The sequence below is a fragment of the Coenobita brevimanus genome, chromosome 80 (genome assembly GCF_032717465.1).
Source record: "Coenobita brevimanus isolate Jiangsu-jjx chromosome 80, ASM3271746v2, whole genome shotgun sequence".
NCBI lineage: Eukaryota > Metazoa > Arthropoda > Malacostraca > Decapoda > Coenobitidae > Coenobita > Coenobita brevimanus.
Window position 1 is genome coordinate 14442124 of NC_137033.1, and position 17567 is coordinate 14459690.

Genomic DNA, 17567 nt, shown 5'->3' on the forward strand with positions numbered 1-17567 from the left:
GGTCAGTCCATACTACTTGTCTGTTTATTCATCCATACTTTCTCTAATATCCTCTATTTCGTCCTTATCTCTGTTGTTCTGTTTTCCCTACAAAGATTTCTATATTTATCTACTTCCCCACATTTATACTTGTGTTAAACTATGTAATCTGACATGCCTCTAAGGATATATATATATGTTATGCAGTTACCTACGAATTTATCAGTCAAACACCGAAGGACTTAAATTGCATGGTAACGATGATGACGAAAATGACGAGGACGAGGACGCCAAGAACTAAAAATAAATCTGGATAGAAAAGGCCGCTGCGATCCGTAGCCTTTGTAGTTCTCGCTCAAACCCTCGATTTCACTAAAGAGGATTCCAGTAAGTCCGATTCTGACCCGATTGAAAATGCGTTGTATTATCGGGCAGACTCTCGGGTTCCGTCCTTTACTTGTATTACTGAACCCTTTCATGGGAGCAGCATCTCTAGTGTTTATTTTTCAGGTAACGAAAGTTTCTTCTTTTTTATTATTATTATTGAGGTGAGGGTGAGAGATAGAGGCTTGAAAGTGCTAGATAGACAGGAAGTACAGTTCTAAAGAGACAGGAAGAACAGTGCCTGATAGACAGCGCTGACAGACAGGAAATACAGTAAATCACTGTATGTCAATTTAAGACTCCATATATCGATAAATAAAGACAGTGAACAATAATTTTCGAAACCCTGCAGTGTAACATTTGGTCCCTTGCAAACTTTTCAAAATATTCCCTAAGAGTATTATGAAAGACGGGCTAAAATATGAAATGGCCTGATAGCCTTGTTTGCAACTCTATATGCTATTGCGCCTATCAGAAAGAACTTTATATTATAATGGATAGAAAGGAAATACTGGGCAAACGAAAAGTGGTAGAGCGATTTTGTCCCGTAATTCCTTCCAGCTAGGAATTAAATCTAACACATGAGTGGCGCTGAGTCCTGCGTGTAATAGAGCTTTGCCTTTTCGCTTCTATTTTGCGTTTTTCGTTTTGGCTCGGTGCTGGGGAGAGACGCCTTCATGTGGTGGCACTGATATAATTCACTGCGTGGGTAGATAAACGTCCCTCAGCCTCTCCCCTCTCCCCCGAAAGGGGATGTCGGACTGGCGGAGGAGAACAACTTCAGCCTACAGTCCACTGGGTTCCCATTAATATGAGCTTGAGGCTACAACAACAACAACTACAACAACTAGACTACTATTACTACTACTAGTACAACAACAACAGCAACTATACCACTATTACTACTACTACCACAACAACAACAGCTATACTGCTACAACAACTACTACTACAACAACAACAACAGCTATACTACTACAACAACTACTACTACAACAACAATAACAGCTATACTACTACAACAACTACTACTGCTACACATTTAATCTCTTCATTGCGGTGACGTACACCCTCCCAAAAAAGTATGGGCACTCATACAGCACGTATCATTCTGAAACTTGGATGAAGCATTGAGATATATGAGGCATCCTGTAATTATAAGTACATATATTGTCTTTGGTAATTATTAGAACTCAAAATTGCAAAACGATTCACATACTGGGTGGTATATGTTTTGAGGCATCACATTTATAGAGTCATGTGTGGCTGCAGAAGTTGCTCAGTTTCACAACCATCGTACCCAAAGATGCATATACTTTTTGAGGAGGGTACTTACTGGCCTGATTTTTTTTTTTTTTTTAACTTTGCGGGAACCTCTCACAGTGAAAGTATGGGAAACAATCTCCGTTAAACTCTTGCATTATTAAGAGTCTCCCCAAAGCGGAATAAATCGCCAGCTGTTCAGCGAGAACGAAAAAAGAAAATCCATTGAGAGGGTTTAGCAGGCTACAGCCAGACGATTTTCTTAAACTTAGAATCTTTAACAGTAAGGGGATTAATGAAGCATATACCTAACCCCTCCAGTTTGAAAGATCTGGACTAACTGAATAAAATCCTCTGGCAACGTAAAAAAAAAAAAAAAATAGTAAAACAAACGTCATGTTATGGAAAGTGCAATTTCCCATTCATATGACTGGCGCTCAGCCCTGCGTGTAAGAGCATAACCGTGAATATATCTCAAACCATTAAGGGAACGAGAGGGGGTACATTAATTTTTACAAACCTTCATACTGTGCTTCATGAAAATCATCGAAATAAATTCCTGTACAAGACTAGTCTATATCTATCTATCTACCTTTCTATGTCTATCTATCTATCTATCTATCTCCTTATTACGAGAGTATGCATAGCCACTGTTAGTATGAACCTTGTAACAACAGAGTTCATCAGGGCTGTGTAATTTCAGAGTTTCTACTCATATGTTGATCCCACTCTTTCTCTTTTACCGGGATCTTGAAGTATCAGTCAAAGTTGTCACCATAAAAATCAAGCAATGCATTGTAGTATCGCTGACATTTGATACATTTGATATTTCTCACTGGAGCCCAAACAACCTTTTTGTTTTAGTGTCTGAAAACTCAGTTCTTCCAGTTACATTACTGCCCCCATGTTTTCAGCAGTTTTAGCACGAACAACTCAGATCTCCATAATTTTTTTTTTTTTTTATGGTGCCCCCCTTTCTCGTGATTAAGCTTGGTAAAATCAACTTAGGCGACTTTTTTTTTTTTTTTTTTTTTCGTGAAATCAGCGATGCATGGGGTGAGTGTCCTGAGCCAGAACTTTTCTCTCTTTAAACATGCTCAGTACTTCAGCTCTATACAATGGCCATATTTACTCTACTGTGAAGATAAACTCCCATGCCAGTGTGTGTGTGTGTGTGTGTGTGTGTGTGTGTAGAGGAGAGGAGGAGGGTAAGGGAAGAATCCACCACGTACAAAACGTCTAAAGATAGTGAAGTCAAGGCTTCACATTAAAGATGGCACATTCAACATGCCAATCAGTGCTCCCACATACCAATCCTGTCCAACCCTCTAATGCAACAACTAGCTTACAGTACATGTCAGTCTTACATGTATTCAAGTAATCAACTGCGGAACATGCTTTACCAGTCTGTGTCTCCTCTTCCTACTACTTTCAGTCTTTTTAGCTGGTGTCCAGTCATCTCAAAACGAAGGATTTTTATATCAGCTGTATTTTGTTAGACCCGCTTTGGAAAAAAGAGATTAGCTCGATCATAGCCTTTGATTTTGTCTGCCTAACAAACTAGTTAAATGAATATCCTTACAATAATTGTAGAATCGATATTGGTCTTCGTATCATGTTCTTTTTAGCTTGGTGTATTTCCTCATGCAGTAGCACTTAACCTTCAGACCTCCAGCCTTGAGGATGAAAAGCAGAAGCCTCGAATAGATATAGGCTGCGTGTTGCCATGTTACAAATGGCCGGATCGGGTGTTGTGATGTCCCCCACAATGAGGGGACTATAATTTTTGCACACCCCAACAGCAGAATATTCCCCCCTCCACTTCGTTCCACAAAATTTGCATCCTGATCCCCCTGACAGGACGACTCCGTGTTTATTGTTGTGTTTTCTGGCCGTGTCGTACCTCATGTTTGGGAGAGGACCGAGGTAAATGGAACGACCTCGCACGTTTCCAAGTTACACACTGGACACGAGGGAATGTGATATCAAAATGAAGGCTCGTGGTAGTTAAATCGTCATTGGTAGAAAAATGTGTGCTTGAATAGAGTGTACCCTGCATTTGACTCATTCTGGATATAAAATAATGTTTTCTCTTATATATATTTTCTCTGTAAATGCGTTTCACATGTACTTGCCAGACAGAGCCATTCCATGAACTGTCAAGCTAAAATGAAGGATGGGATGCCAAACCCATGCTCGATACTCTTCCATATTACAGGGTGGTTCTGAAATAGCGTTCCACCAGAACTCTCCTGGGAGTATCCTATGTACTACGGGGACGGCTCAGTCTGCTGGTGTGGGGTTGGGTATAGTATTGCGTGTATAAATAAACGATGAAGGATAGACATTGATAACGCCGACTTAACCTTGCCGGCAACACATAAGAACTTGACCGAGGGGGTGGAAGAGGATCGTTGTGTATGGACCATCCAGTACACATACATCATGCAACCAACTCAGTCCCCTGTCAGTTCCCCATCCTCATCAGCTTTCCATACCTCACTTTCCCACACACTGGTTTACCATAGCCATACCCCCTCCTGGTCTACAGCACGCTTCCTCCCACGCTCAGACACACTCATGTACACCCTTTTCACCATCATTTCCATTATCTTCATTTGACACTGCCATAAAAAAAAAAATAAATAAATAACTACGTAACGTGTTTGGATTTGATTCGCAATTATTTCTTGTTCCTACATTAGATTATCTCTCTCTCTCTCATTATTTTGTATTCTTCCTACCTCCAGACGATTTTATCCAGCTTAGGTGAGACCAGGAACTGTGAGGAAGTTAATGAAGGATAGCTTTGACCTCTCCATTTCTAAAAGTCTCTTCCAAGCTGAGTAAAATTGTCCAGAAGTAGCAGGGTAGAGATGCAAAAGGCGTCATCGTAGTAAAACGGTTAACTTTTCATGTCTGTTGATTTTTCGTCCCTCTTTCCACAGCTTCGGCCAGTAGTGGGTAGGGTGCGGCTTTTTTCCGAGGAGGAGGAGGAGGAGGAGGCGGAGGTGAATCTAATCCAAAGTATTATAGAAAACTGTTTTAGGATTAACTATGGCAAAACTGCAGAGATAATTTGGGGGATGACACTGAATTTAATCTTCGGTAGCTGTGAGCCTCTAGGTCTCACAGTCTCCTTTAGTCGAACAGACCCACGAAGTTTTGCTGTGTTTGTTAGTTTACTCATTTCACACTCCGGGTATCTGACTGGGCTAAGAGGGGAATTTTCTAACTGGAAGGATTAATTATTGCCGCTTTCACTGTACATTTTTTGGTCGCGCATTTTCATAAAACACGCGAGTTATAATTGTGATTCAATATGTGTCGGTGATTAAACCATGTAGGGGAGCGGACCTGTATGTGTGTGTGTGTGTGTGTGTGTGTGTGTGTGTTCAGGCTTCGGCAAAATATTTCCTTTCAAAATCCTGCCATATATATATATATATATATATTTTTTTTTTTTTTTTTTTTTTTTTTGGGGGGGGACCTCTTCCTCTCTTGCTTCGAGCCTAAGCTTTGAGAAAATGAGGAAGCAGGTGATGGTGGGAGAAGGAGATGATGCTGAAGAAGGAATGGAGATGGAGTGGAGTGCTTGTAGAGGTGGAATAAGGTGGGGGCGGAGGAGAAGTGGGGGCATAGAATTGAAAGTAGAGGGGTGGAGGGCATGAGAGTGGAGGTGGGAAATTATCGAATGCGAGGGAAGGAGAGTGGAGGTAGAGGTATGGAAGTGGAAGTGAGAAGAGTAGAGGTAGGGATATGGAAGTGGGCATCCTGGGAATAAAAGAGAACGGAGAGTAGGGGTGAAGGATGAGGGATGGTAAAAGGAATTGCAGAGTGAGGGATGGAAGAAATAACATCGGGAATGAGGAGTAGGTGAGTGTTTGGGGGGAAAAAAGATGTGGAGGTGAGTATATGGGAGTGGGAATGGTGAGAGGCGTAAGTAGGAGTGAAGGATGAAAGAAAGGGATGAATGACAGCAGCTGGGGAAGGAGTGAAGGATGGTGGGAACTGAGGTGGAATTAATAACTGTATGGTGTGATAATGAATGGAGTGGAGAGGATGCAGTGGAGTGGAATTGGTGAGGGATGAAGGAAACAAGAGAAGAAGTAAAGGACTGGGAATATGGTACAAGAGTTAAGGAGGCAAAGAGGGATGGAAGGAGTAAGAGTGGGGACGAGGAACTGGAGTGGGAATATGAATGGGATTAAGAATGAAATTGTGAATATGAGGGATGGAAGTTGGTGTGGTAAGAGGTGGAAGAGGTTGAGGGTGAAACTGGATGGTATGGAATGGAAATGGAGATGGCGAGGGATGGGAGTGGTTGAGAATGGTGATAGGGAGTAGAAAGATGGATGGATAGAAGCCAAGATTGAAAGGAGGGTGTGGGTGTGGGATAGGAATGAGACAGGAGATGGAAGGGAAGAAGGTGGATGAGAATGGATTTGTGGGGAGGCAGGTGGTAAGGTGATGGGGGTAGTGGAAAGGGGGATGGAAGTTGGGTTATAAAATAAGGGACAGGGTAATGTGGGACAGAGTGAAATTAGGTGCCTGGGTGATAAGGGAACGAGAAATTTCGAAGTGATAAAACTCTTGTGTGAAAACTTCAGCTCCCCCTTATCCAAGAATAGTTAAACTCTCTCCAAACGAGTTGCTTGGGAAGGGGAGGTTAGGAGATGATGGGGGAAGAATGGGGGCGAGGTTTCCCCAAAATGATTTATACGACGTAATTCTGAGTTAGGGTACAGAATCCGAGGGTAATAGAAGGTAGGATATAATGTTTTTTTCAGTGTGTGTGTGTGTGTGTGTGTGTGTGTGTGTGTGTGTGTGTGTGTGTGTGTATACTGGAGGAATTCACATCTACTTTCGTGCAGATCTGACAGATAAGTGACTTACTTGAAGGACAACATAATTATGAATCTCTTTCTCTCTCTCTCTCTTACACACACACACACACACACACACACACACACACACACACACACACACACACACCTCTTCATCTCTCATTACTTGCTCTTTTGCTTTCCTTTAATCTTCTCGAGCAAATACCTTACCTAAAACCAGGGAGTTATGCCTTGACCCACTAAAGACGCGACCTGGAAAATTATCTCAGAAGAGGTATCATTCTCTCTCTCTCTCTCTCTCTCTTTCTGTGTGTGTGTGTGTGTGTGTGTGTGTGTGTGTGTGTGTGTGTGTGTGTGTGTGTGGTGTATCCTAATGACAAAGAGGAAAATTTTCTTGGGCTTCTCTAGATGGAATTTCCAGCGGCCTTTATCATACGTCGTAAAAGTGATGCACCTTCCTTTTTTTTTTTTTTTTTCATTTAACCTTTATCTGCTTTCTGTCTGTATTCGTCAGTGTTAATTCCTCTGCAGGGTTAGACCTTCTCCTCGGAGGGTGAGTGATGGCGAAAATTAATCCCTTCCCAAAGCTGGTGAGGTTTGCATGAGAAACGATGTCTGTACGAAGATTTAGGAAGAGTGATGCTTGTATGTCGAAGTGTTGTAATGGCTATGTTTGTCGTGCATCAGTCTGCCAATTTCACTAGTAGACCTGACAGGGTTGTAATGTATTTAAGCATGTGGTATGGCACACTACAGCGTATGTATTAGGACCTAACAAATATCCCTAACCCATTTTTGCCCGGTCAATTGCCAAGTATAGTGAAATTCATGGCTTGATTTGCAGTATCTCATAACCAAGGCTCACTGATTTTCATGGAACCACGACCTAGTACTCGAGTAGTGCGAGTGACCAGGTTCCCCCAGATGAAAGCTAATCGAATACTAACACCAACTTTTGTTCTGTGGAGTAAAAACCATCGACTGGGACATACACATCGCAAGACGAGTACGGTAACCACCAAGCCGCCTCAGGTCCTTATTATGCAGACAATTCCTGAGTAATTTCATGTAATTCTTTGAGATTTATATACTAAAATGATGTGAAATCCAGGAACCCAGCAAAGTCCGATCATCAGCTGGGTGTGGGATGCTCAGAAGCGTTGCAGCAGTGTGGAGGTAACGAGGGAGGGGTAGTCATCGTAAGCTTGTTTATGCCACTGGATGATCGCTATACCCCTTCCCTCCCCTCCCCACCCCTTCTCCCTACCCACCGCCTCACCCCTTCCCTCTTCCCCCAACCTTCCCCCTCCCTCTCACACCCCTCCCCTCAACTCTCCCCCACTCACCCCCCCTTCCAGGTTTATGGAGATCTCGCCTCGCATCCCATCTAGGCTGGATATTATAGAATCTCGTGAGCAATTTCCTCTCACACTTAATGATGTGTTTATGTGACGCTCGTTGGTATTTTTAAGAGATAATGGTGAGTATATTTTTAGTTTATCCAAACGGCCGTCATAACTGCTTTCGCTTTCGGTTTGATGTGTTTCTATTAGCATTTTGAGGGAATTTTTTGATTATATATTTATCAGTACTATATGGATACCGCGAGGCTGTTCCATTTGCGATACTCTCATTTTGCTCTCCGATGCTATTTCCTGGTTGATGAATCTACTAATCCCTTTAATGCAGTGATCTCTTTTTATTTTAATCCATCCTAGCTGTGATGGATTACATACCTCTTTTAGCAACCCTTCCTCTACTGGGATACTCCTAAGAACTGGGTAAAATATGTGACAGCAGCTAAGATATAACACAGAAATAACATAAAAAACGAAGAATGGCTAACCATGAAACTGTAATGGCGATGCAACTCCTACTTATGGGAGATCGTAGCATATAATGTGGAGTTCATGTTTTACAAGTTTTCTTGTATGAAACCAGCCTGGGATTCATAATACTCATAAATCATAAACATGAATGCCTCTGCCTGGCAAATTTTATGGTGATACCATCGTAAAATAGAAAGCACTCCTAGAGCACATACCTCCGCCAATGTCATTGCCACTAAAATGGATCTTGATCCTGACTCGGATCCACTCCAAAACTGAATCATTTCCTTTTTGGCCCTTGGCCCATCCTGCCACAAAATTTTATCAAAATCCGTTCATAATTTTTTGAGTAATCCTGCTAACAGACAGACAGACAAACAAACTGACAAACAGGCAAACAAACAAACCAACGAGGGGTAAAATGTAACCTCCTCGGCGGAGGTAAATATTTCAACTTCTCACTAACGGCTGCTTACTTCAGTTCATAATACCGTCGTGTTACCTGTGATCGTCAGCATATATGTAATTGTTTGCTAAGTATTTACCGTATGTGGCTAAATATTACACAATAACTTTGTCAGAATAGTGACATCACCTTCTTTCTCTTCTTCGTGGACATCTCCAGTTTTAGCAATATGAGCACGACCTATTATGCTTCCCCACCCATTATAAAGGTGGAATATGACCGCTCACGCTGCGGTCAAGAAGTCTCAGGTGTGCAGAAGCTCCGCGTCTGTATGGCTGCGGATATAACTGTAGCAACAACACACCATTCAGCAGTGTAATAGCAGTAAAAGACAGCTGGGGCAGTGGTTAACCTGTCTCACCTTTTTTGTATTCTTCTCCACTCACCTCAGTAAAAAAGAAGAAAAAAGAAGAAGAAGAAGAAGAAGAAGATGATGATGATGATGATGATGATGATGATGATGATGATGACGATGAAGAGCTGGTTTTCGATGCAACAGCCCAGAGTTATCTAGGGTGGAGACCAGTTTTGAGGTGAAGACTCGATAGGCCGTAGTTAGAAAGCTATGTTCTCGCTGACCTAGGAGACATTGTGGCACGTCTTCCTATACTTTGCATTACTATGCCTAAGGATTCTATCTTGTTTTCTATCTTCCCTTCTCTCAAGGTCTTTTTATGGTCCCCTTACAATTTTGGAGATCATGATGTATTTGCTCGAGTTCTTTTTTCTTCTTTTTTTTTTTTTTTCCATTTATTTTCATATTGGTGCCATTCCTTCTTTTCTTCACAAATTTGCTTCAAACTTTTCCTTGGCCAGACACAACAATAGACGTTTGTCAAATTTTTCTTTGTAAGATTAAGGTCGTTCAAAGAACTTTATAGATTCGTGGGTTAAATCATCAAAAAAAAAAGAAAAAAAAAAAGCTGAGGATTCTATATTCCCTTATATTCATTAATCACCATAAGAATCTGCCAAACAGTATGTCAGTTTACTACCGGTATGTGGAGACCGTATTGCATTCCTTGGAATGTTGTCAGTCTATAATTTTCCTTTAGTTTTCGTACGCACTTCATTTTCACAGTTATCTGAATAGTCTCATATATCTCTATTGATCTTTATCTTACACTCGCTTTATGGTCGTCTTTGGCCGTCTACGCTCGATGTCAAGCTACAAAGATACAGAAATCGGATCATTTTAATGTGGATTATTCTATACCATTATATTTATACAATTTTAGGAGTATAAGGAGGGAGGAAGGAGAGGCGAGTGATAGTACAAGAAACACGTCACTCTTTTCTCTTGTGTTATGCTGGTAATTTCAACGTCGGCACAAGGATGAATCCATCCCCACCAATCTAAACAAAAGGCCAGAAATGAGTCATTACTCGGGAACCGATGGCCCTATTGGCCTGGAAATTGTTTTATTCTTCAAGTTAGAGCATTTCAACGGTACCTTGCTCTAACAAAAATTTGCTCTACATGCGCCGTTTTTGCTCTGTTACAGTAACAAACCAACAAACCAACAAACAAGCAGAAATCGGATCATTATAATATAGAAGATAGATGTACCTCTTCAACCCCCACACCATGTCCTGTGTTCCTTTATTACTCCTTCTTAAACACACACACACACACACACACACACACACACACACACACACACACACACACACACACACACACACATGCATTGTCCCCCTCTTACCTAACTTTCCCCTCAGTAGTTTTTCCCTCTTTCCTTCCACAACGCCAATTAGCTAACGAGACATTAGAGCCATAGGGAAATGACGAGGGTGGAGGAAAGTTTCTCCTTTGTGGCCTTTCCTTTAGGTCTTTCTCCCACACAAACATCCACGTTCACCTTTTCTCACATAATATTTTAGGTTCCTTGTCGTCCTTTTTTACACAGCGTCCTTTAAAGTACACAGCGTCCTTTAAAGTAACAAAATGGGTGAGATGAAAAAGTGATGAGGCTGAGGGAAAAATATCTTAGGAGGGACTTTTTTTTGTTTATATATACACATCGAGACCCAAACTTTCCCTTCTGTCTTTGCATTAATTGTGTGTGTGTGTGTGTGTGTGTGTGTGTGTGTGTGTGTGTGTGTGTGTGTGTTTTATTTTCTCTCTGTACCCGATCCAGTTACCTAAAGAGACATTAGGGCTGGATGAGAGAGGTGAGGATAGAGCAATATGTCTTCTTTGTAGACTCTTTGATCTCTCTCTCTCTCTCTCTCTCTCTCTCTCTCTCTCTCTCTCTCTCTCTCTCTCTCTCTCTCTCTCTCTCTCTCTCTCTCTCTCTCTCTCTCTCTCTCTCTCTCTCTCTCTCTCTCTCTCTCTCTCTCTCTCTCTCTCTCTCTCTCTCTCACATAGGTCACGGTCGGGTGCCTCTGCTGTGGGGTTTGTAAAAATCTGTTTTAAAACCCTTCATGGACTGGCGGCTATAGGGTGTGAATGTGCTGTAATGTCCTCTATTTTTTGTGTGCCGGTGTGGGGGAGGGTGTAGGGATTCAGGGTGTGTGTGTGTGTATATGTGTGCGGGAGGGAGGGGTTGTGAGTGTGTGTATGGGGGGAGATTTGTGAGTTGAATGTAGTTGGGAGCAGTTTTTCATGAGGTTTAGTGTGTGTGTGTGTGTGTGTGTGTGTGTGTGTGTGTGTGTGTGTGTGGTTATGTCTGTAGTTGTCTGCAAGGTTGAATTCGTCTGTCTGCATATCTGTGGATTTGTGTGTGCTCGTGTTCTGGTAGCTGGCAACCTCACTCTCTCCACGTCATATTCTGCTCCAGATTTTGTTATATATTGTTTTGCTAGTATCTTACCATAACCACATTAATAGTCCACCACAACCACACCACAGTAACCTACCTTACCTCATCATCCCCCTACCACACTGCACCAGCACACTCACTCGACCGCATGCATTACAAAGCTACAAAGGAAAACAAACTGCAACAGACCTGATGCACCTTTCGATGCCATTATAACAGAAATGTTCATAACCGTATCTAATTCTGTCAGCAGTAGATTAGGATAGCACTACTCCGCACCACAGCACACACTGACTCCACTACATCCACATCTGTACATCCCTCCTCTACATCACCACCTCTGTACCGCAGCATTCCACCACACTGACTGTACCACAACCAGAGGCGGGTCACGTCCGTCGTTTCGTCCCACACGAGGCCCTACGGCTGCCTTTACCGGCTAAGGGTGTCGCAGGCTTGAGGGAAGTGGGGGGAGGAGAGGGAGGGATGGAGCTGGGGATGGTGGGGAGAGAGGGAGGAATATAGGCAAGTTTGGGGAGAATATTCAGGCTGAGGTAGGGAGGGAAGGAGGAATGGGAGTTGGGTAATGAGGTAGGGAGGATAAAAGGGAGGTAGGGAGGACAAAAGGGAGGTAGGGATGAAGATAGGGCCCAAGGTGAAGAAGGTCAGGGATGTGGGAAGTATGAAGAGATGGGAGCTGGTGTAAAGGAAGGGCTGGAGGTAGGGAGGGAACGAAGGAAGAAAACTGGAAGTAATACATAGGTTCAAAACACGGTGGCTGCCTTCCAATCCCATGACTAAACCCATGATAAACATAGCAAAATAAGAATAGAAATAAGTAAGAAAGGTGGAGAAGAATGTGAGGAAGACAGGAAAAATAAATACTTAAAAGGAGAGACAGGTCTTGGGTAAATAAAGTTATGAGTGAAGTTGGACAGAGAACATAGGTAATACAGGTGGTTATGGCAGTGACAGGGAGCCAAGAAACAGTGAAGGGATGGGGTAGGGATATGAGGAAGGAGAAGTAAGGAGGAAAGATAGAGAAGCGACATAAAAGAAAAACAGGAAATGAAAACTGGAACTTAGAGGTACGGTTGAGAGATTAGGGAGAGGAATTAAGCAGGTAAATGAAGGAAGGAAAGTATGGTGGTGATATAAGTGAACGAGAAATGGGAGCAAGATAAAGAGGAGACAAAACTCGTACATAGGTAGCATGGTAGGGAACGGAGATAAGAAACATGGAGAGGAAAAATAAGAAGCGGTGAGTAGAAAGTAGGGAAATAAAGTTAACTGAATAACAGAATGTAACAGTAAGAGAGAGAAGTGAGGTAAGGAAGATAGGGAGGTTAACAGGGAGTGAAGTATTGAAAACAGGAAGGTAACTCTGAGAGATTTCATAGAGGGAAAGACAAGGAAGAGAGGCAAGGAAGATTGGGTGGTAATATAAGGAGCCATGAATGGAAAGCTGGGAGATAACTTTGAGAGACTATAAACATTGGGCAAGGTAGGGAAGTGAATTAAGCATGATAGGGAAATGAAGTAAGGAAGATGGGGAAGTGAAATAGGGAACATTAAAAGAAAAACACTAAGATAAGGGTAAGAGATTATATATGAAGTAATGAGCAAAACAGAAGAAAAAAGAGAGCATGAGGTAGGGAGGTAAGCTTTAGGCAGGAAAGTAGGCAGGGAAATAAATTAAGGTGGAAGAGGCAGAAAGTAGGCTAAGGGGAAGGCAGCTGGTAAATTATGGAAGGCGCCAGGGAGTACGGAAGGTTAATAAGACAGTATGGTGAGTTAGGGCATTACAGAGAGGTTGGGCCGGAGGGGAGACGAGGGGTTAAGGAGAGCGAGAGCGTATGGGAGAGAGAAAATAGCCTGGTGGAGAAGGAGGAGAGGGAAGTGCTGAGGAGAGAGGGAGAGAATGGGAAGTTAGGGGAAGCAAAAGGTGAAGGATGATGGAAGGTGCCTGGGTGGAGAAGCAAGAGAGAAAAGAAGTTAAGAGAGCGGGAGAGAATGGAGGGTCAGGAGGAGCAAGAGGTTAGGGGTGAGAGAAGGTGGATGGAGACAGAAGAAACGGATTGAAGAAGTTAGGTGAGAGTGAGAGAATGGAGAATTAGGTGGAGCAGGAGGTGAGGCATAGTGGTAGGTGGATGGGTAGAGGAGGAGAGGGAAGAGGTGAGTAAAGAGGGAGAGAATGGAGAATTAGGTAGAAGAGTCAAAAGGAAGGTGGTTGGATAGTGAAGATGGAGGAAGAGAGAAGAGTGAGGAAGAGAATGGAGAGAGACGACACTTGGCCAGGAGGGTGGAGATGAAGCATGGAGATACAGAGAGAAAAAGAAGTGAGGATGTTTGGCTAGGTGAAGGGAAAGGAAGAGGAAAGGTGTGGAAGGGAGAGACTGGAGGTGTGTGTGTGTGTGTGTGTGTGTGTGTGTGTGTGTGTGTGTGTGTGTGTGTGTGTGTGTGTGTGTGTGTGCGCGAGAGAGAGGGGAGACGAGGAAGAAAAGATGACGTAACGGGCCAGGAGAAAGAATGAGGAGGAAAGGTTAGACAGAAGGAAAAAAAACGTAAGTGAGGAGTGGTATGGAGGTGAAGAGATGTGATAAAGTAGGACTGAAGAGGACGAGGAAAGGCTGCTTAAGTAAAGTAAGGAATCAAGACAAGAGAAGAGGAGAAGAAGTTAGGCAGAGAGTAAGGGGAAGGAAGGAAGAGAAGAGATGATACGGGGAAGAGAAGCAGAAGAGGGTGAGAAATGGAGAAGGAGAAAGAGGAGAGAGGAGAGATGAAACGGAGAGAAGGAGAAGGAGGGAAGGAGGGAGGCAAGAAAGAGAATGAGGGAATAAGAGAGGCAAGGCAGGGAGGTGAAGGAAGGTGGTAAAGCAGGAAGGAGGAAGAGAGGGAGAATGAGGAGAGGGGTCTCTGTTGTTCTCGACTTAATTAGGTGTGTTGTGTGCAAGTTAATGGCAAGTTGTGAAGTGCTCAGGACCATGGCTTTGTGTGTGTGTGTGTGTGTGTGTGTGTGTGTGTGTGTGTGTGTGTGTGTGTGTGTGTGTGTGTGTATGCAGTTATGCGTGCGTGTGCGTGTGTGTGTATGTGTGTGTGTGTGTGTGTGTGTGTGTGTGTGTGTGTGTGTGTGTGTGTGTGTGTGTGTGTGTGTGTGTGTGTGTGTGTGTGTGTGTGTGTGTGTGTGTGTGTGTGTGTGTGTGTGTGTGTGTGTGTGTGAGGAAGTGTGTGGAGGGAGAGGATGAGTGTGTGTGTGGCGGGGGTAAGGGGAGTGTTGTGGATGGGAGGTGTGGGGTGAGTGAGTGTGAAGAGTGAAAGAGCGTGTTTCTGCTGTGAGGGTGGGAGGTTTGATATGGGTGTGACTGCAGGCGTGAGAAGCAATAAACCTTAATCCCAAGTAATCGCAAGGGGACCTCGGGAAGGAGAAAGTGGAGGGGGTTTGAGTGGGAGGTGAATATGGGAGGGAGCTTAAGAGGGGATCACGAGGATTTGCAAGAGGGAATATATGAGAATATGGAGGGTTTTATGTGCTGGAGTTAACGTGGGAGGAAGTGAGGAAGGGTATTTGCGACGGAGAGTAGGAGCGGATCAGAAACAAGTGTAGCTGAGGATCAAGAAACAAGTGTGGGAGGGATTTTGGGAAGGGGTGTGGGAGGGTGTGGTTGACGGGGATGTGGAAAGGGGTGTCGGAGAAGATGTGGGGGGGGGGGTTAGGGAGGGGGTCAGGGATAAATGTACCATAGGATCAAAGGACAAGTGTAGGAGAATGTGTCTGGATGAATTTGGGAGGGGATGAGTTTTAGAGAGTGAATAGTTAAGACAGCATAGGAAGATATGAAGAGCAGTTAGGGGAAAAGATTTAAGAGGAAGTGTTGGAAGAAATATAGTAAAAAATGAAGGAGTAGGAGGCTTGAAGGTGGACGAAGGGGAAACTGTGGAAGGAAATGCAGGAAGGGGCATGGAGAGGAAATGTAGGAGGAGGAAATCTAATTGGGGCGGAGAGGGAGGTGAGGGAGATAGGAATACTGTATACTATGGGTGACATGGGAGGGAAATACTAATGGCATAGAAAGGGAGGTGAGACAGAAGGGAATGAAGGAGAATATGTAGTGGGGAAATTTATATAATATTGGGAGAGGAGCGAGGAAGAGGGCATTGTTGGGGGGGGGGGCGTGGGGGCTTGGATACTACACAGCAGGAAGCGTGGGAGGCAAATGACTGGCACTTACATCATTATCGCTCACTTAGGCAAATATTACGTCAAGAACGTGTCGGATCGCGAGGAAGTGTACGTGACTCCGAGCATGGTGGGTCATGAAGAATATTTATTTTAAGATGGGTTTGGTATATATATTCTTAGCTTTTGTTCCTTGATATAAAACCATTAAACTTTCCACTATTGTGACATCGTTTAAAGTTTACTGTTATCCTCTCCAAACGATTCATTTAAGCTCAAGGTTACTTCCTAGAGTGAAAGGGTCCTAGAAGGCTATATCTGACCCCTACGTTCGAAAAATCCCTCTTTAGCTGAGTAAAATCGTCTGGTGTTGGAGAATAAAGTCAAAAGGAGCCCTTATGATGAACGAGTTAAAGGCAAGAAGATCTAAGACACAGGAATCCCAATCATTATCGCCTTGGGTAGCAGAATAAGGTATAAACGAGTTCTTAGGTTGAAGGAGGTAATGGCTGAGAAGGAGTTAAGACACAGGACTCACTATCATTATCATTAGGATCAGCTTAATCCTCTTGTTTAAGTGTCATGGGGCAGGGAGATCTGGAGCAGCAATTTCAGAATATGAAGAGAGAAAAAAATAAAAACAATATGTGAAAAACGATACATTCCAGCCCTCTCTGTGTCTCCCTTTTTCGCCTTTGTCGTGAAAATCAACACAAATGCAGAAGGGTGGGGTCGTAACACCTCTATCCAGTGAGTGGTAGTAATGGCAGTAATAGTTGTAGCCCCAGGATCGTCTGTAATGTGAACCCGGTGGACTGCAGGCTGAAGTGGCAATTTTCCGGCAGTCCATCCTCCTCTTTTTGAGGGACAGGGAGGAAGATGAGGGACATTAGTATAAACGATCAGTAGATCCGCCCAGTTAAATCGGTGCCACCACGGGAAGCAGTCCCTCTCCAGCATCTATCCCAGTAAAAACAATATATATACAAATAGTACTCGACATTAATGTTCACTGACTAATTCTGCTAGTCCCTGATAAATTGGATTCTTCTGTCGTATGCTGATAAGCGAAGGTAATTTGTCAGATACCATGTGTTAGAAATTACCAACATCGACGGCTATGTTTTATCTTTGCCTGTCTTCCAGTTTTTGTCTGTCTGATTGTCGTTGTCTGTCCGTCTAACTGTATTTCTGTCTAATAACTTTGAAACTAAAAGGTAAAGAGAGAGAAAAAAAGAAATAAACAAAGAACACAAGAAAAGAATAAACGACTTCCTCGTAATGAAGGGAATAAATAATCAAACACAGACTGCCTTCCAGCCTTTGTCTAGGGCCACAGATAATTAGACTCCTTCTGTTGCAGCGTCCAGTCAGTCTTCCCTTTTTATCGAGCTTGCAATTACCAGTGACGGCAGGAGCTATGACCTTATAATTCAGGAAGGTAAATATACACCCGAGACGACCCCGCTGACCGATCACAGTGCGGGGGACGTAATTATCATACGTAATTATCTGTGTGAGGGAAAATACATTAGGGTGTCACTCGTGGCATATAATCACCTGTGTTTGCCCTACTCTCGGCTACCCCTTTGAACGCGTCCGGCTCAGCCATTTTTTTGAATAGATGGAGGGCGAGAGTTTGGCACTTTTATTACAGTCGCGCCTTGAATAATGTATTGTGAGTGTGCTTTGTTCCCTCCCCTTTGAAAACCATAAATGTATCATTTCTTTATGGAGGGGAGTATATGTTTCAGCCTGGTGTTGAGGGAGGAAGTAGGTTATCTCTTATTACTCCTTTGCAAAATTAATTATCTACAGGATATCCGCTAAGAAATGGGGCAACTTTATAGCACCATA

At 43.2% G+C, this 17567-nt stretch overlaps 1 protein-coding gene across 1 annotated transcript in view; it reads left to right on the forward strand.

The window, feature by feature from the left end:
* LOC145409270 (uncharacterized) overlaps positions 1 to 17567 on the forward strand; it is a 145457-nt gene that overhangs the window by 59830 nt on the left and 68060 nt on the right. The window contains exons 3-4 of the mRNA XM_080279750.1: positions 7585 to 7672; positions 8884 to 9037. Coding sequence (XP_080135876.1) covers positions 7585 to 7672; positions 8884 to 9037 — 242 coding nt within the window. The remainder of the gene's footprint in view (positions 1 to 7584; positions 7673 to 8883; positions 9038 to 17567) is intronic.